The sequence below is a fragment of the Lactuca sativa genome, chromosome 9, assembly GCF_002870075.4.
Source record: "Lactuca sativa cultivar Salinas chromosome 9, Lsat_Salinas_v11, whole genome shotgun sequence".
Taxonomy (NCBI): domain Eukaryota; kingdom Viridiplantae; phylum Streptophyta; class Magnoliopsida; order Asterales; family Asteraceae; genus Lactuca; species Lactuca sativa.
In genome coordinates this window covers 166,263,737-166,288,170 of record NC_056631.2, presented here as the reverse complement: position 1 = coordinate 166,288,170, position 24,434 = coordinate 166,263,737, and the positions used below count along the sequence as shown (strand labels likewise).

General features: G+C 38.3%; 1 protein-coding gene across 1 annotated transcript; it reads right to left on the bottom strand.

The window, feature by feature from the left end:
- Positions 1–21,200: 21,200 nt before the first annotated feature.
- LOC111889678 (mitogen-activated protein kinase kinase kinase 18) lies at positions 21,201–23,606 on the bottom strand. The gene is made up of 2 exons (XM_042898464.1): positions 22,190–23,606; positions 21,201–21,206 (listed from the first exon to the last, which is right to left on the bottom strand). Exons 1-2 carry the CDS (start codon positions 23,420–23,422, stop codon positions 21,201–21,203), a joined length of 1,239 nt encoding a protein of 412 aa, XP_042754398.1. The 5' UTR covers positions 23,423–23,606.
- Positions 23,607–24,434: the final 828 nt, after the last annotated feature.

Sequence of the window (24,434 nt, the reverse complement as noted above, 5' to 3'; positions counted from 1 at the left end):
TGATGATCACATACTGCTAAAGGTCTCTTTTTGGAGAAAAAGAATGATACGCTTGGAAAAGTGTGGGAAATTGAACCCGATATACATCGGACCCTGGAAGTCCTTGCTAGGATTAGACCGGTGACTTATAAACTCCAGCTACCGCCTGAACTCAGAAATGTACGCCTTGTCATTTAGGCGTCCAATCTAAAGAAAGGCCTAGTTGGCGAAACTCTCGCTGTCCCACTTGATTTGATTGAGGTAAATGAACACCGTCACCGCGTCAAGGAACCCGCAGAAATATTGGACAGAGAAGTGAAGCAATCAAAGCAAAGCCACATCCCCCCCGTGACGACTCGATGGAGCGCTAAGTGAGGGCCAGAGTTCACCTGGGAATGCAAAGACCAAAGGTGCAAAATTACCCCCATCTCTTCTCTAAGTTCTTAAGGGACACTCTAGAACGAATTTTGGGATGAAATTTCCTATAAAGGGGGGATGATATCACAACTAGCAATTTAAAGTTTAAGATGTGAAGCTTGTTCACAACAAATCCCTATATGTAACCTTGCTGTGCCTTACTAATAAAATTCAAACTATAATGTTATTCAAATTCATACGTATATACATTGTGATTCAAGTTGAAATAGCCTAATGCAAGTCCAAAACTTGATCCAGTAGCTAAGTCCAATCAATTTTGGGCCTCATCCCAAGGATTCTCGGCCCAACACCCTATTGTACCAAAACTTTTTCTTTGGGCCTTATTGGGCCTAAAATCTTTCTTTGGGCCGAAAAATGCTATTTGGCCTTCCTTTGGGACAAAAACCCTTCCTTAGGCCTTATTGTGCCAAAAACCCTACCTTTGGGCTTTAATGGACCGAAGACTCCTATCGGGCCAAACCAAAAATCGAAACCCACTCTTTTTGGGCCATTCTTTGGGCCGAGAACCCTAGGGTTTGGTTAAGGCTTATAAAAAAATAGGGAAAAGGATTGGAAAAAGGAGTTGCCACCACCTTGTTACCCCCCCCCCCCCCAATACATCAAAGCTATGGACCTACATATATTAATGCAAGCTTCACATCAACTAAGCTCAAAGTCAACTTTTTTTGCCTATCTCCCTCTTATCTCTCGGCCAAACATACACCCTCACACACCACACTTACTTGTAATTCATCACTCTCTAAACTCTCTCAAATCCTCTCATTTTTTCCCTCAAAATTTCGTGTATATGTGTGTGTTCTTCAAGGGATTTTCTCCAAAAGCTCATAACCTTGGTAAGTGTTCTTGTTAACCTCAAGTATTCTTACATATTTCCAATATAAAATTCTTATTTACACAGTTTTGTAGTGTGTTAAACTCTTAGAACCGTTGAAATTTCAAGAATATCATCAAGAGGTACAAGGCTAAGATCGAAAATCTCATCACTCTCCTTTCTTCCTAGCACACAAAATCAACCAAGGTGAGCTTCATACCCCAATATTTTTTGTATTTTTCATGTTTTCGGGGGCAGGATTTATGTCAAATCTCGTTTAACCGTTGGATAATTGCATGGACCAATGTGTTATGTGTTTAACCTTTGGGTAATTGCATGGACATTGATTTTACCTTATACATCTTCATAAAAATCATGAAAAATGTGTTTGTTAATATATGTTGTATGAAATCTTTTGAATATGGTTCGTGCATTCAAAAATGAAAAAACTATGAGTGTTGTGCTCAAACATGTTAACTTTTGGACATACACATTTTAAACACTTATACTTACACAAATATTGGAATATAATAAATTTCAAGGTTTCTATATGCATATTTGTGAAAACTGTGACATGTTAGAGTCACGACAAAATATTATATTTTGTGTTATGAAATTCTTAAACTAAATTTTGGTGTATTAAACAAACTACAAAATTTGATTATTTACTAAAAAAAATTTACTAGTAAAATAGTCGTAATATGATGTCACCATCTTAATGGTTTAAAAACTTAGAGGATTATGCTATTTACACAACATATATTACAAATTCAGAAGTCCATTAATGATTATTTATAAAAAGTGTTATAAATAATTTAATCTAAATGGTATACAAAATAGAATTATACGACAGAAAATTTTACGTGTCATAATCTGTCCATCATAAAGCTTTTAAAAGTACAAGTTATAAGGTGTATGTCATAAAGCTGTAAAACGCGTGTCATAAAACATCAGACATAAATTTACGCTAGTAATGTCGGTTTCTTTATTCAACGAGTGGAGTCAAAGTTTGCGTAAATCAGTTAATGCTCTTTGTGAGACTTTTTCTTTGCCGTACCTACCTAGCGTACACCGTAAGTCTTTTGTTACAACCGGAGTCTCCTAGAGAGAGAGAGAGAGAGAGAGAGCGAGACTGTTGTGTATAAATCTATACGGGATTGACAACCCCACGCCGCAGTTGACCGCTACGGTTAGACCGGCGTGTCTAGGGTGACAAAGGTCCCCCCAGCTCCGACACTTGAAGAACGTCGTGTTCAGGTATATCAATCACATTAGTATGGTTATAAGAACTTATACAGAGATTAACATACTATTTCGGTTTTCGGGAAGCTTACTCTTCATTGGTTTTATTAAACTATAAAGCAGCAAATCATTTTTCAAGTATTCCGTCTCTTACACTTCTGGTCTTAGGGTATAAGACTACAGTTTTTCATACATCAGAAAATATGGGATTTTCTAGGAACACACTCCTTACAATCGCAAACAAAAGAAAAACAAAGGTTTTCAGAAACTATAAACTATTTTCTGCGCGATATTCACTTCTATCGTGGTCTTAGGGTTTAAAACCACAGTTCACCTTTAAGAAAATACTACATTTCCTGGAGTTATACATTATTACTTTACAAGGAAGAGATACAACAAAATTACCTTTGTTTTCAGTTCATACTAATGAAAATATTGGATTTTCTGGGAACACACTCTTTACAAATATAAACAAAAGAAAACAAAGGACATGCATGCATATATTCACGGTTTTGAAACGAGTCTTACAAACCGTTTTCATTGAAAATATCAGATTTTCTGAAAGTTCTACGAGAACTATTCTAAACAAGTACAAACCATTTTTATACAAAAATGCTTATGAACTCACCAACTTTTTTAGTTAACGCTTTACAAAATGACTTGTATTCTCAGGGAACCAGTAACAAATAATCAGCTCTGCTATGAGATCAAGTGGTGCAACCTTATGAAATTTTACTTTTTGTCAGTTTTGTGTAACTAATGAACGAGTACAATATGTAAACAATGTGAGTTTGTATTTTCAATGTATGTCACTTGCAATACTATGTTTCATTCATATTCAATTATTATGGTACTATACAATGACGTCATCCGCCCTTGGACGTTTCCGCCGTCCTGGTTCGGGGGTGTGAAAGAATCTTTGAGGATGATGGACGTTGAGGGTTGAGGAAACCCTAGCTATCATATCCCTTAAATAATGCTCAAAGCCAAAAACTTAGGGTTTTGTACCCATTGCGGCGCCGTGTCGTGACATTAAAATGACCATCACGTCGTGAACACGTGGCAACACCATGTCATGGTAAACCAACCACCGCACCGTGGGAACAAGATCCCCAAAATCCAAGTTGTGGCTTTAACCATGCATAACATTATTGCATACCTGAACTGACTGTTACAAAAAACTTTGTAACGACTGTGATGGAAATATGAAGCCTCCATATTTAGAATTTTTTGTACATTTTTCATCTTCAATATGGGTGGATTGTTGGTTATGGTCATTAATGGAAGAATTTGGTGGTGGTGGTGTTGAATTTGATTTTAGATTTCTTGTTGATTGTGGTGGTGGCTTCCAGGTTTATAGTAGATTGTTTTGGAGTTGATTTTAGGTTCTCAGTGGTAGTTTCCAGTAGCTGGAAGTGTCTTTTGGTGGCTAATGGTGTTTGGTGGTGGGAGTGAGATTGTATCCATATGTCAATAAATCGATTAATGATTTTTCAATTAATAAATAATAAGAAAAAAAACTGAAAAATAAAATATAATGAGTAACATAGTCTTTTTCATGTCTGTCAAGAATGAAAAGCGCAACAAAATTAAGCAATAGGGACGATCTGAGTGCAAAACAAAAGTTAGAAATAAAACATGGAATTTTATCAAACTCTAGGGACGGTTTTAGTAATTTATTCAAAAATATTACACGGATGGTCCCTATGGTTTGTGGTAATTTGCATGTTTGGTCCCTAACTTATTCTTTTATCTCAGAAGGTCCATATTGTTTGTTTTTGTTACACGTTTGGTCCCTACTATTTGTTTTTGTTACATTTTTGGTCATTTTCTTACCTAAAAAGACTATTATTTAAACAGAGAAAAATGATGGGGCAAATAAGGTAAGACAAGGGGTAGGGTTGGAGGTGTGTTTATTTAAATAAATTAAAAAATTAAGGAAAAAAATAGTATTTTTAAATAAAACAAGGGCCAAACACGTATAAAAAACAAACAATAAAAACCTTCAAAATTAAAAAAAAATAAGTTATATAGAAACGTACAAGTTAATTTATACCATAAATCTCGTAACAATGTAGGATCCGAGTTGTCATTGAACCACGTGGCAAAGGATGGAGGAAATTGACGGTTAGCTTGGAAAATTAAAAGCCAATTTCCGTTCACATGAAGAAAACACATGAAGACACGTGCCGTGGAACGCGTAATTCATTATCAACATAATTAATTAACGTCTTGCGGCAGCATGACATCCACCATCATTTGCAATGCCAATAAGGCAACTAATGGAAATTACACACAAGTTTTCTTTCTAGAACCTATCAACTGTTCATCAACAACGAAAGCTTTGGGTTCGAAGTTTTGCTGTGACTGAGTTTTTAAGTCTATTAAATAGTTTTTTCTATTTTTTTAATAAAAGTCTTGTTTGAATATTGGTGAATTTTTGTGTAGGTTTGTTAGGTTTTCGTATATGAAACTGCCTGATTAAAATTTAAGAGCTAAACTTGGATCTTATAATATTGTAAGTTGAATGATTATATATATTGAGAAAAAAAAACTAAGGATGAGCGTGGGACGGAACCGGTACCGACCGATACCCTTTTCGATTTCCTGAATACCAAATTTGATCGAAAGTCAATCCCGAGCACTGTATTGAACTAATGTTACTGATAACGGTACCGAAAATTATACTATGGTTTACAAGTTGAAATGTTTTTGAAATAAAATAACAAGAAAAATTAAATATCATTATATATTTTCTTCCTACTCATACAACATGACATGAAAAATCTAATATATATATATATATATATATATATATATATATATATATATATATATATATATATATATATATATATATATGATACTTGTTATGAGCATGAACATAAGTTAGAAGAACATTTTATTTCTCTATGAAAAATAATTATAGTAATGCTAGTTAGGAGGGTATTTTATTTCTCTACAGAAGTAATTATAGTTATAATGATATTTAGTAAAACATAGAAGGGAAAATGACTTATAAGCATAACCGTGTTTCAAAATCTTTCAATAAACAACATTCAAGTTTGGTGTGTCCAAAAAACCTCATTCAAGTAAAAATTTTGTACAAAAAACATCAACGGGCTACATATTTTGTTCAAAGTTGACCTTATGGTAACCAGTAATTATAAGTAAAAAACAATTAAAGAAAAAAAAAAACAAGAGGAAATGACTCAGGATGGTAACTATATTTCAAAAGTGTTCAAAAAATACCATCGATGTTTGGTATGTTCATAAAACACCATCCAAGTAAAGTCTTTACACAAAAATCACCAACAATTATACATTTTGTTCAAAAGTTACCCATTGGCAACCAACTCTTGTAGGTTAAATGATGACTTGGTCTAATAATAGGTGACATGGCATAATAATTAGTGACACGAAATTAGTTGATACACACCCCCTATAAAAATCGATTTAGGGCTTCTTCATGAACGAGCGACTGTGTAGAAACAATAAAAAGTTTGATCGATAGATTCTATAGACATTTAGTGAATATTCAACAAGAACAATGAAGATCAAATAATGCCGAATGATTATATTCAATAGTTTTAGAAGAGTTCAACGTGAACTTTTCCATAAAAGCTAGGTAGGGCAAATATAATTGTTAACCCTAGAACAATACATGCATGCACATGAAATAGTCTAACCCTAACAAATCATAAACTCGGATGGACAGACCCAATCCATTATAAATAAGACTATATAAGTACAAAACATTTGATACAACACATTAAATAGCCCAACAATCTCCCCCTTTCTGTCAAATAAAGAAAGAAGAGTCTTCTTTGTTATTTCTTCTCAACCTTGAATAGCCGAGTCATCAGATTCAAAAGGGTATTTCTAATCACAAAATACCACTTTATCATATGATTGAAGCATTTCAGATCCCCATCATTGTTCAATTTGCTTGCAACAGTCAAGGCCATAATGTTGTTCAAAGCAGCAGAGGAGTATAAATGTTGTCTAAAAGAAAGAACAAACTCTTCTAAACTTTGTCACCCTCATTCCTTTGATATACCACACTCCAATCTGCTTTCTTAATCTTTCCCAACTCCCTCTTTTGAAAATCCTTTGTTTCTTCTTTTGGATTCACAACAGGTATTTTCTTCAATACAGAAGTGATTTCCACATCTAATTTTGCAACTTCATGAATGTAGCAAATCAACATTCTTTTCAGCTAAGAAACGATTGGCTCATACTTCGTTTCATCTTTTTACAATATTAGAAACAAGGAAATCCAGTTATTTGGATTCATACATGGAAGATCAGCAAATGTGAAGTCCTCTTCTTTGCGATCTGCTCCTCGAAAACCCCTAAATTTGACATTTTTGAAGTGTTCTATTGGAAAAGGAGCATAAACTTTCATAACGACCAACTTCTTTAAGCTCCATATTTTGTACTAAGGCTGGCCATGATTGAGATAAAATGAAAAAGCTTATTATTGACATTGTAGTCTGAAAGTGGAGCTCCCTCAATATGTTCAAAACCTCGGAATAGGAAAGCTCTCAGAGTGAGTGGGAAGTCGAACTGAGAATCAGAAGTATTGTTCAGTTCAAAAGAAACCATTGGCTCTAACCAATGAACATTTTGATCATCGATCGCTTCCTTCTGAGTTCGTTCAAGGGTCCATGGAGGAAACAATGACATCTGAGTCGCAAGAGTAACTTTCGCAACTCTAGCTTCTGCTTCCTTTGCTTCTAATTCCCTGCGAAGAATTAGAAGATCATCAAGCACCTTGTCTCAATTTTTTTTGGATAAGCTTTTCACCTTCCAAAAGAACTTCTTCTTTTTTCTTCATCATCATCAATGATCTTTTCTTTCCCTTTAGATCCTGAAGCTTCATTAACCTTCGGATCTATCTTCGATTTTGCTTCATGTTATTCATCAGTGGGCTTCTTAACCTGGGGCTTAGGTTGTTCTTTTTCTTTAACATTCTCCCCCTTGTTTCGGAAGAGAATCAACTTTCGAAACACCTTTAATTTGGTTAAACATGTCAAATACGGGCTGAAGCTTTTCCAAGAGATTTTGACGAATTGAAACATTTAGCAAAGAATCCCGAGTTTCCACCATACGATGCATATACTGATTAATTTCGGAAATGCACCTTTTGATGACTACCTTCTCAGTCTTGAGATCATCCAAGTGTTTATTCGCATAGTTGAGTTTGAGGGAAAGAACCATGACTTTTTCAGTCTTCGCAACCAACTTGTCCATGATCTCATTTTCAGCAGCAAGATCCTTTTGAAGCTGCTCGATCTTCGAAACAACAGAAACAATCATCGCAGATGTGTCAGTTTGGAGTTCACCTCGAGCACGAGAGAAGGCTTCTCTTTCAGTTTGTAAAGTAGTTCCGAGACTCATAATGACTTTGTTGTCTTCTTTAGTGTTCTTATTAGCTGAGCTTCGAAAATCAACCATAAACTTGCTGACTTCAGCATATAGTTTTTTTGACTTTTGCTGTCATCTCATTAATGGTCTTCTCTGATGCTTGTATTGCCTTGGTTGATTCTTCAAGGACTTTCACATTTCTTTTTGTTAGCATTTCCACAGTAGTCTGATGAGACATCAACATGTACTCATAATTGGTGGAAGATTGGGTAGACTCCAAAATCTTTTCCAACTTTTCATTCAAGGCTTTAAACAACCCTTTGGTCATTTGGGCTTCGTCATCATCGCTTGCTTGACGGATTGTGAATGGGATAAGCACAAAATTCTGAAAATCTTCTTGATCATCCCCATACATAACATCAAAATCATCTTCTCTTAATGGTGAAGCTATTGTCGTGCTTGGACCAATAGTAACACCGAAAGTAATATCTTCCCATGTATCAGATACGTTGACAATGACTTCTGGTGAACTGAAAAATGTGGTTGTAGGTGAAGTAGTAGAATCAGTGAAGAAGTGTAACATCCCGTTTATTAAATAAATAAATGAATTAATGAATGAATAGTAGCCCTAAAATCAAAAATTATATAGCAAGGTGTGGGTCTCGAGGAGCTAACTGTCATAATTTTAGAAGTCGGGAGTTAAAAGTGTAAGTTTCAGATTGGTTTCATAAATATTTATGAAGGCAGGGACTAGTTGGTAAATTATTGGGATTTAATTTGAAGAGATTTTGGTGGCCAAGGAGCTGAATGGTAAGATATGGACTTCATTGGAGAATAATTTGTAGAGGAGGGGCTGTTTGGTAACTGTTGGAGTTATTATGAAAAGAATTATAGTAGGGGTATAATGGGTAAATATGGGAGCTATTTCGAAATTATTTCAGGAGGGAGGGACCATAGTTGTCATTATAGGATAAAATTATATGGGGCTCGGGGTATATAAACCCATCACCCTGGTAAACCCTAACCCAAAAGAACATGTTTCAGCTGCTAACCTCCCTTCCTCACTCTTAGACGCCGCCACCATGGTCGGAGTCGGGAACCGCCAGTCGAGTATTATCGCTGCTATCTTCGGCCAATGGCGCTACTGCTGTTACCATTCCCAGCCGATGACAATACCACCAGACTTCCGCCATTCTTTTCCTTCTCCATCTTCAGTCGCTGCCATGTGAGGCCCCATCCACTACCTGCTCCTTCGCCATCAGAGCACCACCATCACTGCCAAAGTACTGCTGTTGAGGCTGAGGACGAAGACCAGCGATAGGACATTGGGAATGAAGAAGAATAAACCACTAGTCACCGTTAACGCTGGCTGTAGCGCTACTGCTCCACCGCTGCCCGATTCCGTCGGCTATTACTTGAGTCACTGCTTCGGCTATCCTACTCCAGCCGTAAGCGCCGCTGTTACCGCCGTTTTGTGCCACTGTCGCCGCCGTGTACCAACAAGTGGGTGGCTGGGTCCTTTGTGAAAACAAAATGTGTATGTGTTTATCTTAGTGTGTGTGTGTGTGTTTATTAAAGTGAAGTGTTGTGTGGTGTTGCTTGGCCGAACATATCAAGGGAGCCACCACCACTACCGTAAGGTGGTGGCTAGCACCTCTGGCTACCTCAAGGGTGGTTGTGCATGAGTGTATGTGTCTTATTTGGGATAATATGATGTATAATGTATTATTTGGACGGAAAACTTGAAGAAAACCCACGACCGCCACCGTGACATGGTGGTTGTCGCTCTCTGCCATCACTAGCCGTTATGTTGGGTGGCGGTGTGCATTTGGATGACTAGATTACTACTTTGGATGTTTGATCAGTTTTTAGTTTAGAATCATAACCACCACCGTGAGGTGGTAGTGGGTGGTGCCCAACTTAATTAATAATTAATTAATCTAAAAACTTAACAAATGGATTAATTGGAATATCATTGGGTTGGAAACCCTATATAGGGTTTAAAAAACCCTTATTTGGCTTTGGCCTTGAGTTGGGACTTTTATTGGGCTTTGGTGATTGGGCTACTGATGGACCATCCAAGAACAAGAATATGTACTAAAATATATTGGGCTTTAGGATAAGGTCCATTGGAAAGGCTTGGGCCCAATTTGGAAAATTCGGCCATAGATGGACCATAATTGGGTTTTGAGGATTATGAGAGGTTGGACCATTGGAATGCCAAATGTTTGGACTGTAATAAATGTTTAGGCCTTAAGGTAAGACCATGTAGAGTTTTGGGCCCAATTTGGAAAATCGGGTCATATTTGGGGCTTGGTCGACTATTTGACATTTTGGGATTTCAGGGTATGATTTTCGGCCTTAATCTTCGACTAAGCTAGGTTAAGGGTAAAATGGTCCTTTTACCCTAAAGGGGGGAGGAGGGGTTAGAGTTATGCGTTGGAAGCCGAAATGTTTAATTGGGTTTTGTTTTGATGTTGACAGCTTGAGGATCTGTAAGCCAGTAGCCCGAGATTTATTCGTTGGACTTCAGAAATACAAGTTGAGTTTCCTCTAGTAGAACAGGTCGAAGGCACCAAGGTCGGACCGCATATGTATTATTAGTAGCTGAGTGTGGGCGAGGCCTGTATCTCCCAGTTAGCAGAGTGTAGGCGGGGACCGTATCTCATAGCTTTAGTTGAGAACGAATATATTGATGATTGATATATTTAGTTATACTTGTTGTCTGTGTGATACTTATATGTATGTTCAGTAGATGAGTGTAGGCAGGGCCCGTATATGATAGATAGCCGATATGGTACATATTTATATGTTTAGTTATACTTGTTAATTGTGTGGTACTTGTATGTATTTTCGTGACTAGCTGAGTGTGGGCGGGGCCCATATCTCATAGTAGCTGAGTGTGGGCAGGGCCTGTATCTTATAGTAGCTGAGTGTAGGCGGGGCCCGTATCTCATTGTAGCTGAGTGTGGATGCGGCCCATATCTCATTGAGTGTGGGCGGGGCCTGTATCTCCTTGTAGCATGATTAGTTGTATAGTATGTGGTAGTTTGAGGAGACCCACTAAGCTTCATTCTTACAGTTTTCAGTTTTGGTTTCAGGTACTTCTGGTAGCAAGGGGAAGAGCTCGGGATGATTGCAGTGCACACACCATTTGTTTAGCATGGGATGTTTATACTCTGATATATTTTGGCAGATGTTATGATAATTTGAGATACACAATTTATGCTTTTTAGATGATGTTTGGATTACTATGGTTTTATTAATGCTTTAAAAATGAAAATTGTAGACTATATTTTTGGGATGTTACAAGTTGGTATCAGAGCCTTGGTTTGAGTGATTCAGGCACACTCTTGGGTGTGGCTGAACTAAAAAACTAAGGAATTGATAGGAAAATTTTCAAAAGAAGATCATTTTTATTAAAAGAATTTTGAAAAGAGAAAAACACTTTTAAAAGAGAAAAGGGTGTGATGCATGCAATCAGCCGAGCTCAAGTATGTACTCCCAAATTACCCATACAAGTTTATGCAATGTTATGATATGCTTATGAGAACTGCATGCTAGGTTAGGGATAAGGTTCTAGGAAGGATGCCTTATGTGCTGTATATATGTGTATGAGCTTTATGAACTGCATGCCAGTACTGAGTAGTCAGTGATATGATAGCCTGAATAGAGGATGCTTGATTATGTTTACTCAATGCTCGAATGCTGCTTGCTTTGTGCTTTTAGGAGTTCTAGTTATCTCTAACTAACCATTAAACGAATATGTTAAGTTACATATTGCGAGGACTAAATAATTTTAGAAGGTTAGGTTTAGCTCTATTTTACAACTCTTGTCTGAGTCCAACCGTTGTAGGGTAGGACTTCTCATTTGAAGAATTATCTAGTCTTAGAGATATGTAATGGTATTCGCGAGCTAGTTAGGGGGAGATAGTAGGAAATTCTTATGTAGATGATGGCATGGAGTGGATTTGTGATTACCCTAGGGCAAGCCTAGGATGAGAGTAATAGAGAGCAGTAGCAGTAGAAGGGACTTGGTAGAGTCAAGGCAGTTCTTGAGGAAAGTATGGATAGATGTGGAAGGTAGTATGGGCCCGTACTACTGAAAGTAGAGGATCTGTACTAGAATCAAGGAAGGATGAGATGTATCCAGGAAACTTGTAGTGTATGTGATCCCTCGAGATATAATTAGTATTCTGCTATTATTCTAGTATACTTGAGTATGGTGACGCTACGTGGTAGACCAGATGTCAGAGTTGGTGCCGGTGAGGGATCACGCTCAATATTGTCCCTTGAGTCGGGCAGCTTGATGGTCAGATGAGGGAGTTCATTCCATCTGAGAGTACACACAATATCACTTACCATACTCCTATGATCTTCGGTATGATCAATTAGGGCATTTTAGAAATTTATAATGGGAGGTTAAGAGCATTCTACACTGAGATAGCAACCATGATAGGGATGCGTACGTTGATGATTCGGGAGTTCAGAGCTCATGAAGCTCCAGATTATCAAGGGGCTAGGGACCTCATTGCTAGCAACAGATGGTTGGTAGATGTCGCCAACACTTTTCATACCAACCGTTTCCTGAGAGGGACAAGGTCCAATTTACTTCCTGTTTCCTGAAGGACATGTCCTATTATTGATGGAAAGAGGTTGGTAGTGAGTTGGGTGATGATGCGGTCGATGCTATGTCATGGGATGTCTTTTCGACCAGATTCTGGGCAGAGTTTGCCCAGGAGATTGAGGCGCAACAGTTGGCATGAGAGTTGTTAGATCTCCGCCAGACTACTAAGACCGTGGCAGAGATCACTGCCAAGTATTGGGAGAGAGCTTAGTGGGTATCATGACATACTGCAGAATGATACCAGGGAGATCGTGAGTATCTCGGGGTGTGAAACCATGAATGATATAACTTCTAGAGCCTGAGAACGAGATATTGACTTGAAGCCTATTGGGAAGAGGGTACCAGATCAGTTGCTTATATTGGAGGGTCTTGGGAGCAGACACAAGTTTTCGGATAAAGTTATGAGAGGCCATCAGGGCTAGATTCAGTACGGCACGTGCGGGAAATTGCACGATGGACTCTTTCGTTCTATCGGTACATACATGTAGACATGTGATGTGACGTATCCACCTAATGGCTAGCTCCTATCACTCGGAGTCCCACAATGCACAAAGCAAGCAACATTCAGAAAAGGGGATATCTAACCATAACATACTCAAGCAATCATAATCTCATATCATGAATTTGTACTAGCATGCAACACAAACTCATAAACTCAGGCATAACCTAAACAGGCTATCCTACTACTGTCTAACCAGCACTATCATGCAGCTCAAAATCACATATAACAGGCACATAAGGCATCCTCCCTAGATCCTTAGTCCTAATCTAGCATGCTGTTCTATTAACTGATAATCATAACATAACTTGTACGGGTATTTTGGGGTACTTACTTCAGCTCGGCTGATTGCATGCACCACACCCCTTTTCTCTTTTCAAAATTCTTTTCTTTCTGAATTCTTTTTGGTTTTCTAAAACTGTTTTCTTTCTCAAACTCTCTTTACAAAACTGTGGTTTCATTTTAAAAACTTCTATATCAATTCCTTAGTTTGAGTTCAGACACACCCGAGAGTACATCCGAATCCCTCAAACCAAGGCTCTGATACCAACTTGTAACGTCCTAAAAATATGTACTAAAAATTTCTTTTATAAATCATTTCTAAAACCATATTCATAAAAGATATCATAAACCATAACTGAATTCAGAGTATTAATTTTCAAAACATATGCTCATTATCAGAGTAAAACATCCCAGGCTGTCTAATCTATGGTGTGTGCCATGCAATCACCCTAAGCTCTTCCCTCCACTACTGGAAGTACCTGAAACCAAAAACTGAAAATCGTAAGCACGAAGCTTAGTGAGTTCCCCAACCTACCACATACCATGCATAAACACATACTGCACGTACTGGGCCACGCCCTCTATTCTGGGCCTCGCCCCTACCTCGGGCCTCGCCCACTACAATGGCCCCCGCCTACTCCAGGCCTTGCCTGGCTTCGAGCCCCGCTCGGATACATATCTGTTTCACTTAGGCCTCGCCTGTCACTGGGCCTCGCCCGCTAGCATAAACTAACACATAAGCATATCACAACACATAAGCTAACATGTACTAATAAATCATGTCCTGAGGCCTCGCCTATCATGGGCCTCGCCCTTGTCCTGCTACTGATGAGTCATGGAACCCCGTCCATGCTCCTACTAATAGTGAGATACGGGCCCAACCCACAGTCACTCTTTCCCTAACTTGGGCCTCGCCTCGGTTCTGCTGCTAATGAGATGTGGAACACCATCCACACTCTGCTATTGGTGAGATACGGGACCTCGCCCACACTCACCTCCCTACCAGGTACATACATGCATTACACAGACAACAAGTATAAACTATCATATAAACCATTCCTTGGGCACCCGTCCACTATCATGGGTCGGCGTTGCGACCTTAGACCCATTCACACAAAGGGAAACTCACCTTCACTTGCTGAACTTGCTGAAACCCCTCTGCTGCTGCTCGACAACTCTTCTGAACTGTGGCTCCACTAGCTCCCCGAGCTATCAATACCAATATAACACTTAGTCTAACTGTCCTCCGAAAGTCAACTAAGTCAACTCTGGTCAAAGTCAACCTTCCAGGTCAACCCTACTCGCCGAGTCTGCCTACTGACTCGCCGGGTTCATATGCTCAGAGTCCTTCCATTCGCGACTCGACTCGCCGAGTCAACCCATGACTCGCCGGGTCCACCGATTTCCGAGTCTTGTCCTGTCCAACTCACTGAGTCTCCACTCGACTCACTGATTCGAGTCTTAACTCGAAGGGTTCGGGGTTTCGCGACCTGACTCGCCGAGTTCAAGAACAGACTCGCCGAGTCCAAGGAAAACTTCAACAGACTCGCCGAGTTGTTCATCCAACTCGTCGAGTTCCTCCTAATCTTCATACTACTCGCCGAGTCTATTCAATCCTTCATGCATTCAAAGGCTTTTTGAGTCATGCAGGGACTCCAAACTGTAGATCCACTCTTCCAAGGCCTATTTCTCACGTAAAGTTGCAAACTTTACGTGTAGCTAAGGAGATCTAGGCCCAAAACACTCCATACTCGGGTTTAAGACAACCATGCTTCACGTACACCCCCAAGACTGATACTTTATGAATCTCTAGGCCAAAATACACTTAGATCTGAAGTAACAACTTCAGATCTGGACTTCTAACTCCAATTGGCTCTAGGACATGGCATAAAAGCCCCAAATTTCATGACAAAAAGGAAACTATGAGCAAAGGAGTGAAGGTAATGACTTCTTACCTTCAAATGCTCTGAAAAGTCACACCAACTCTGGATCCAAGGCTTCCTCTTGCACCACTATGAACTTCCTTCTCTTCCAAGCTTCAAATCACAACACCAAGGATAGATCTTTGCTCAAAACGAATATGGTGCTAGGGTTCGATGTTTTGGATGAGGGGAGCTGTAAAGGGACCCTAAGGAAGAGAATGAGGTGCTTAAATAGTGCACAAAGTCCTAGATTTAGGGTCTCCCACTTCAGACCGGACTCGCTGAGTCCATTCTCCGACTCGCCAAGTCGGTCACTTACTCCTCGACCCGGATCCCGCTCGGGCTCGCCGAGTTACTCCTTGGACTCGACGAGTTGGCCTTTTAACTTAGGGTTTTCCTTTCCTTTCTTGGTCTTTTTGATTATGGGTGTTACAAATCTCCCCCACTTAAACTAAACTTCGTCCTCAAAGTTTCTCGACGGCCAATCGCACTGCAATTTGCTTTCAACACTCTTTTTTGTAGACCTAACATTCGCTGACTACCTTCGCTGGCCTTCCGCCCGGTCATTCTGACTAACATTAATCCTTGCGGATAATAATCTCGGGTCAACCCTGACCCTGAACATTCTGGAAACACAACTTACTCAACTGATAATTCTTCTGGTACTCTAGGGCTCACCCAACTACATCCTGGACCGGCCTCTCCCAAGGTCTCACCTCTCTAGGGCTATACAGGCAAGCTCCCTACTATGCTCATCCACTACCCATTCCTGATCCCTATCTGATCACTAGGAGATAAGGGCCTTGCCCCAACTCCGCTAACGAAGCTACTATGGAATGCTACGGCTTACCTGTAGTCTTATAACACCTTCCATCTCTGACTGCTAGTGAGTGCTACGGCTGCCTCGTAGTCTTACAACACCTTCCATCTCTGACTGCTAGTGAATGCTACGGCTGCCCCGTAGTGAAAGACTATGACTATGAGATTCTATATCAGCTGAGTAAGGAAAATATTATGTTCGATGCATTGAGTCGGAGGGTAGTGAGTGCCCCGATTCGGGATTTATGCATGAGGATGACTATGGTGACCCCAATTTTGGAGATTATCAAAGAAGCGAAGTCGAAGGCCATAAAATAAGAAAATTGGAAAAATAAGCGGGTAATCAGGAGAATTTCAACCTTTGATATTGACAGACGAGGGCTTTTGACTATTCATGGGCGGGTATGGGTATTGTATGTAGGTGAGGCCCGACCGATTTTGATGGAGGAGGCCCATAAGTCGTGATTTTCGATTCATTCAAGTGCTACCAAAATGTATCTCGACCTGAAGCAAAGTTACTGGTGGCCATGTATGAAGATAGGTGGCCTAGTTTGTAGAGAGATGTTTGACCTGCTAGAAGGTCAAGGTCGAGCACCAATGCTCTCATGGCATGTTGCAGCCTCTAGAGGTTTCCCTATGGAAGTGGGAGCAGATCACCATGGATTTTATTACGAAGTTGTCGACGATTGCGAGGGGTGTTGACGCTATCTAGGTGATAATGGATTACTTGATGAGCAGTGCTCACTTCTTAGCTATTAGCAAGAGCTCTTCTGCAGGGAAGCTGGCTGAGATTTAAGTTCAATAGGTGGTGGCTCGGTATGGGGTGCCGATTTCTATTGTGTCAGACAGGGATGTGTGTTTCAATTCCAGGTTCTAGAAGATATTTCACAAGGATTTGGTACCTGAATACACTTCAGTACTGCATACCATCCACATACTGACGGGCAGAGCGAGCAGGCTATTCAGACGCTCGAGGATATGTTACTCTCCTGTATCATTGACTTTGGTGGGAGTTGGGACTCCTATCTCCTGTTAAAGGAGTTTTCTTATAACAACAACCATCATGCCAGTATCGGTATGCCCTCCTTCGAGCTTCTGTATGGGAGGAGATGTCAAACTCTTATTTGTTGGGGCGAGGTTAGTCAGAGCCGCCAGAGGAGTTATGCAGATCGACGATGCTCTGAGCTAGAGTCCCAGGTGGGGGATTTAGTGCTTCTGAAGGTGTCACCCTGGAAGAGTGTTATGTGCTTCAGGAAGCGGGGCAAGTTGGGCCCCAACTTTATTGGCCCTTTTCAAGTTTTGGCCTGTGTGGGCAAGACAGCTTACCGGTTGGAGCTATAGGGGGAGTTGAGACAGATTCATGATACCTTCGGTGTTTCCCAGCTGAGGAAGTCTATAGCCGACGAGACAATTGTGGCCCCTTTGGAGGACATTCTGATTGATGATCGCCTGAACTACGTTGACAAGCCTGTGGCAGTTATGGATCATAAAGTGAATGCCTTTAGGAACAAGGTAGCGAATTTGGTCAAAGTTCAGTGACAACATCGAAAAGGGTCTGAATGGACGTGGGGACCCAAGTCCGAGAGGTGTCAGCACTATCCTGAGCTGTATCCTGAGCATGACTTCGAGGGCAAAGTCTGATTCTAGTGGGGGATAATTGTAACATCCCAAATATCACAGGTTATTATTATTACTCTTAACTTTATCAAAAGTTCACAACTGATCCCTTGAGGAAAAAAGGCTTTCATTTTGGTTGTAAGCTAAGCTTACTTGAGGGTATGCGCAACATACTCGTGCTATAAGAAGAACGTAGATGATCCGTTAGTATGCTGGGGCTACGTGTGGTACGCCAGGCGTACTATCCCAGACTCCAAACCCAAATTTTAAGGGTTTCTCCCTATTTAAACAATCTTATATCCCCTTTGGAGCATCCTTATCAGCCACCATTCCCTCCTCGAACCCTAATTTAGATTCTAAGTTGTTTATGTGAGTTTTGAAAGCTTATTGGCTGAATTTGGTGCATATTGTTGAAGAAGGAGACTAGAGAAGAAGGAGTGGTTTCTTGCAAGCTTGTAGATCCATAAACCTTTCCTCTTTGTGAACCTTTTTTAGGTATAAAGTTTATACCATGATGAGTTTTCTATTTGATCTACATGTTTGAAGTTTGATGAGCTTTCTGTCCCCAAGATTGGACCTTTATGATTTTGGAGCACTCCAGGGAATTTTAGTTGTCCTTTCATGCATTTTAGGACTTTAGATTCATAAAAATGCTTGCTTGATCATTCTCTATGGATCATGCATGAGTAGTGTAGCTTAGAGTATGTTGGAAGTTGAAGTTTGTTGCATTGGGTCCTTCCAAGCCATGAAAAGGCTTAAAGTTGATGACTTTATGGATTAAGACACATTAGCATGGTCAGATCTGGAGTTGGGTTAGATGTCTTAAATGATTAAGACGCAAAATTGATGAAAGTTGAAGCAGACGAAGTACGTCGGGCGTACTCCTGGCTATGCCCCATGTAGCCAGGTTCGTCCCTAATGGGTCACTAGTTGCGTCGTACACCCTGCGTAAGGAAGTGTACACCCAACATACACGCTGGGCAGTTGACTTTCGTTGAATTTTAGAGTTTTGGTCAAGATGTAGAGTTTGGCACCATGAGAAGGGAAAAATAGTCTTTTTTTTCCCTTAGAGGACTTAGTTATGGGATTTGGACTCGCGAGTTGAGCTTTGGACCTTAAATATTAATTAGGGTTAATTATTTCGTTGACTAGGCGGAGTCTAGTTCCGGCAATTTGGGTGTGAGATTTACTTGTCATCAGTGTCAGGTGAGTCTCCTCACTATTTCTTACCTGTGTGGTAGAATAGTTGTATTTGTGATAACCAATAGGTTCTACTGTTCTTTTGTATATGGTGATTATGTATGACTGAGACTGCTTCATAGTCTCGAGGGTTGTTGATAACCTATAGGGCGTGTTGTTGCCTACTGGGAGTGCTGATAGTCCCCAGAGTTGCTGATAACCCATAAGTGTTTATTTATGTTGTGCTGTATGTGGCATCTTGAGGAACTAATAAAGCTTTGTGCTTATAATTGTTGATTTATGTGTTTCAGGTACTTCTGAGGATCACGAGAAGGTGAAGTTCTGATTGTACACACTCGCTGGGTGGATTGCTACTGGGAGAGTTTGAGTAACTCTGATATTTTGTGATAATGGTTGTTTTTGATAATTATGTATTTGATAACGTGGTTTGTGAAACATTTTTTTGTAAATTAAAACTGAAAAAATTGCTCTACGTTTTGAAATGTTACAGATAGAGAAGAGAGGGAGAGTTTTGGAAATTTAGACTACAATATGAATTATCATATAACATCTTGTTGTCTTTTAAAGTTCGTACTCTAGTATCTGGTTCATCATCCATCCATATGCAATTTATGCATCAAAATGGATGGATTAATAACTTATCACCACTTTTCTACATTTAGCAATCTTTCGCATGTAAGCGTAAAGCTAACCATCTTTATAATAGACTGGTTCCAAGTAATCACGGGCGTCCCATTGATTTTGAGGGCACTATACAAAAAAAAGTCCCCTAAACATAATTTTTTTTGTATATAAGAAAAATTCATTAATTTTTTGATAAGTCAATACTTGTTAGAAAAATAATAAAAAAGAACAATAATATAAAATCTAATCTCACATAGTTACATGAATCTTAATGCTCTTATAACATTCTTAGAAGCAAAGATGTTCACCAACTCTTCATAATTATTACTCCTCAATATACTACTCCTCCATATACTGTTCAAAATAGATATCATTTTCAGGTCATGAAGTATTTTTTGTGACATTATGAATCATAAATAGGATTTTAACAACTTCAGTTTTGAGAAACTTGTTTCTATAGACGCAATGGTTACTAGAATTGTCAGCAAGACTCTATATGCATTAATCGTTTTAGGAAAACAACTAACTTTTTTTCATACACTTTAAAGTCTCAGTGTTGTTAGTAGTTTCACTCGGTAAGAACTCGTCAACTATATTTAAATCTAGATAAAGTTGACGGCGTCAATATTTAATCTTTCTTCGTACTTAAGTGCAACTTCAAGACTATTGCAACACAACTTAGGATATTTGACAGCAAATTTCTTCAATTTTTGTAGAAAAGTACCATTTTTTTCGTACTTATTGTATTGTGGAATTTTTAATTTAAGAGAATTCATCGCTTGAAAGGGAAACAATCAAACACACAAGCCACAACAGACGATTGATTTTGTAATTGAAACACATAGGCGAGCATTATCAGAGTTCTTAGAGAAATGATTATGTTTTCTAAAAGTAAAAGAATTAATTAATCAATAAAATGAAATTGAAGGCCACAAGCTATTCTGAAATTGACTCTTCTTATTATTTTGAACTTAATTATTTATTTATTTATTTATGAATCATATGATGCACTGATTTTGAAACAATCAGTTAATCAATAATCAAACACACACAGTCACAATGACTTAGTCAATAATCAAACACACACACTCTCAATGACTTAGCCAGTTCGATAGAAAGAGTAGCGTCGTAGCGACTTTCGACTTGGATATGTAAGAATTAGAGGGTGTACTGACTTTGGCTTGGTAACTATACCTTTGAATCAATTTTGTTTTTGGGCTTGGAATACTAGACTACTATAACGAACCATATGTAAAAACCGGGCGAGAGGGCCCTGTGCGGTCGCCCACCTCGCACACCCTCAAAAACACCCATGCAAGTAATTAGTTTATGATAATACAAGATTGCACAAAAGCCACCACATTTTGGATAGCTGTCACAAAACTCACTAATTTTAGTTATATATATATATATATATATATATATATATATATATATATATATATATATATATATATATATATATTTCAATTTTAACAATCAGAATGTGATGTCACTAAAAAGTATTACATCAACATGTCATGTTAGCTGCTGCATCAACATATTACGTTACATAATAACGGGGCGGCCGGATAAATGATGAACAATGAAACAAATTGAAAAGAGTGTTTGAAATGAGAAGAAAACACATCACATCAAATCACGATGTTAAAATTAACTTAGTAACCTTTGTAAAATTTGCAAAACGAACTAATTTTGTTCAACCTTTAGAATTTGAGATATAAAGCATATTTTTGTTCAACCTTTAAAATTTGAGATATAAATCATATTTTAAAACTGTTAAAAGAAAACCAAAAAAAAAAAAAATCAACAAATTCTTGTATGTTAATCCTTATCCATTCCACTTTAATTCACCTACTTGTTATAATTATAGTCAACAAGAATTTGGTATGTGCCATTTGTCCTTTTGGTCGTAAGGGTATTTTCAAAACCCCAATTTGTTAAAAGAACATTAGGTAAATTGCCTAATTCCCTCAAATGTTTAATGTGTTGACTTTCTTGAAGGGTGTTTTGCTTATGTCTATTAGATTATCACAATCCCACTAACAACCATAAACCAAACTCCAAACACAAACGGACATAGAAAGAGCCAAGGGCATTTTTGGAATCCTCTTGGGCCAAAATGAGACATTTCGTTTTTCAAGTGTAAAATCATTTAGCCAAAATGAGACATCTTGGTTTGTTACCCAAAAGTTGTAGTTGACTTTTTGGAGTCTTCGTTTTAACTTTAAGATGTGAATCCTTAAATGAAGCCAGGGGGAAGAAGTCAAAATCATTGACCTCTTCAAATTCTCTGAACCTAATTTCTGTTTCTTCTTTTTGGCTTCAAATTACCAAACAATTCTATATGTAAAAATTGGTTGACCTGCCAAATTATTTTTCACTTTTTCATTTTTAAAACAGGTCAACTCTTTGTTCGACATGAGAATAATTAACAAAAGGATATCAATGATTGTAAGTTTGTAACTCGACATTTATCAAAAACATGTGGTGGTGAAGCTAAATGATTTTTAGTTGAGCAGCAGTATGTTATGGGCATAAATCATATAAGCTTCTGATTAGTTTTAGTCCAAAACATTATAAGAAAATTATATATCTTTTAAACATGTTTTATGATATTTAGTAGTTGAAGTTGTTACAAAAACTAGTTTGGACAATCATTAAATTATGTTCATATGGTATAATTTGTTTAAAATTGGTTCCAATAACTTGTATGTGATTTGAACTCTTGGCAAACTCAGGGTTTTTACTATTAATACAATGTTAGCAGAGAATAAATATCGAAAAGCATAACAAACGTACTCTCTAATTTTCAAAAAATTATCGTTAATTATATGATCAAAATCAAGAACATTAGATACAATCGAATATTCTAAAACCTCAATATCTGCGTCACTAACTGAGATTTCAAACTCTAATTCTTCTTCTACATTAAAAATTGAAATACTAAGCGACTCCATATAACCAAAATCGCCATCATCAACATCCATTTGATCAATCCCATTACGTCTAACTGTGATCCAATCTTCCTCATCGTCCCAATTGGGCAGACATGACGGAGTAGCTTCAACCAATTGCCTTATCCTCTCCACAGGAGACTCGCCGGAAAAATTATCGACCTGGGTGGGTTCCTCTGAAGGTTCCGACGCTGATAAAGATTCCCAGAAACTTTGATCAAGTATACTTGTCGGAGATTTTCTTGTTTCAGATCCCGAATTCAAATTACAAACAAATGGGTGTTGCAGAAGTTCATTTATTGTCCACCTTTCTTTAGCATCTGTCTTCAGGCATTTAGTCAAAAAATCTTTGCCTTCCTCCGGCAGAAACTTGGGAATGTCTGGTATGTCGCCGGAGTATCCTATTCTGTATAAAGCAGACAACGGATCCATAAACTCCGGCCACGGGTTCGACCCAGTTGCCATTTCAATAACTGCGCACCCGAGAGCCCAAACATCAGCGGGAAACCCCTGTTCTTCGCCTCGTGCAACCTCAGGTGCCATGAAAACCGGTGTACCGGAAAGTTGAGATGTGGAGGCACCATTGTTTCCGACCATCTTTGCACAACCCAAGTCGCCGATCTTGACAGCATCTTTGCACACCAACAAGTTTCGGCATTTTATATCACAATGCACCAAATTATTGCAGTGAAGATGATCCAATCCAAGTAGAATCTGATGAGTATAAGATCGGATCAGTGACTCGTCAAGCGACCCTCCTTGTTTCTTAATAACATCCGAAATCGTTCCATCGACGGCATACTCCATGAACAGATTATACATGGGTTTGTTGTCATCATAATCAACATCAGAACCCATGTACTTGATTATGTATTTGGAGCTTAATTGAGAAAGAAAGTGTTGTTCTTTCTGTAAGAACGCAGAGGTAGAAAGCTCGGTGGACTTGACGGCAAAAAAGTCTCCGGTGGTGGTCGTGGCAACAGAGACGGTGGCGTAAGATCCCCGTCCGATTACTGGACCTCTTTTCCATTCCATTGTAGAGAGAAAAGTCGAGAATTTGAAGAGTATGTTATGTCAGCTCTCAGCTGTAATTCGATGGCATATGAGCAGAGAGGATACTTTATATATAAACGCAAACACATGATACATACAAGGATAGATTTTTGTTATCGTTAGGATTTATTATTATTTGTTTATTTTGCTATATATACGGTCGTTGTTAAATTATGGAAAAATGACTTACCAAGGCTAATGAATTATTGATTTTGTATTTTTATTCATATTTAGTCTTTTATTATTTCTTTCTCAAGAAATTCTTATATGCCCTGATTAATGTTTAAATATTGTATTTGCTCAACCAAAACTATAAATATTATATTTGTCCTTATTAAATGTTTACGATATTGGATTTGTCAAAATATATACTTTTAATAGTTTTTAACATTTAATAATTCTTTTTTATATTATGAAATCTTTAACACTAAAATAAACAATAGATAGACCATATTACCCCTGTCTTCTAAAATAACCACAAGAACTCATAACATGAGCATGTATCTCTTGCAGTCCTCCTCACAATCATCATCAATATTAACATTTCCATCCTCGTTGCCCTGTCACCATTTTCTTTTTTCCAATCGAGTATAAACTGCAGATAATTCTAATTTCATCGTCGTCCTTCTTGCTCTTTCTCAAGCTTCGATTTCGCCCTAATGTTGAAGATTATGTGGGCCATATTTATTGTGCAATTTGGCTGAATACATCAATTTTATGGTTTTCTTTGTAAACTAATATGCAATATGCATATAACAAAGCCTACACCAACATTGTGAGACGTAATTTTTGCTTGCTACTTTTTGGTTTAAATGTCAAATATTGTTGCTATTTCTAATTTGAGAATGTGAGATTAGAACTAAGGTTAAGCTTATATTTGCTTCTTACCTTTATGATGAATCTTATTTCAAATCAATTTTATGGTTTTCTTGTCAACTAATATGCAATACACATATATCACAACTTACATCATTGTGAGATGTAATTTCTTGTT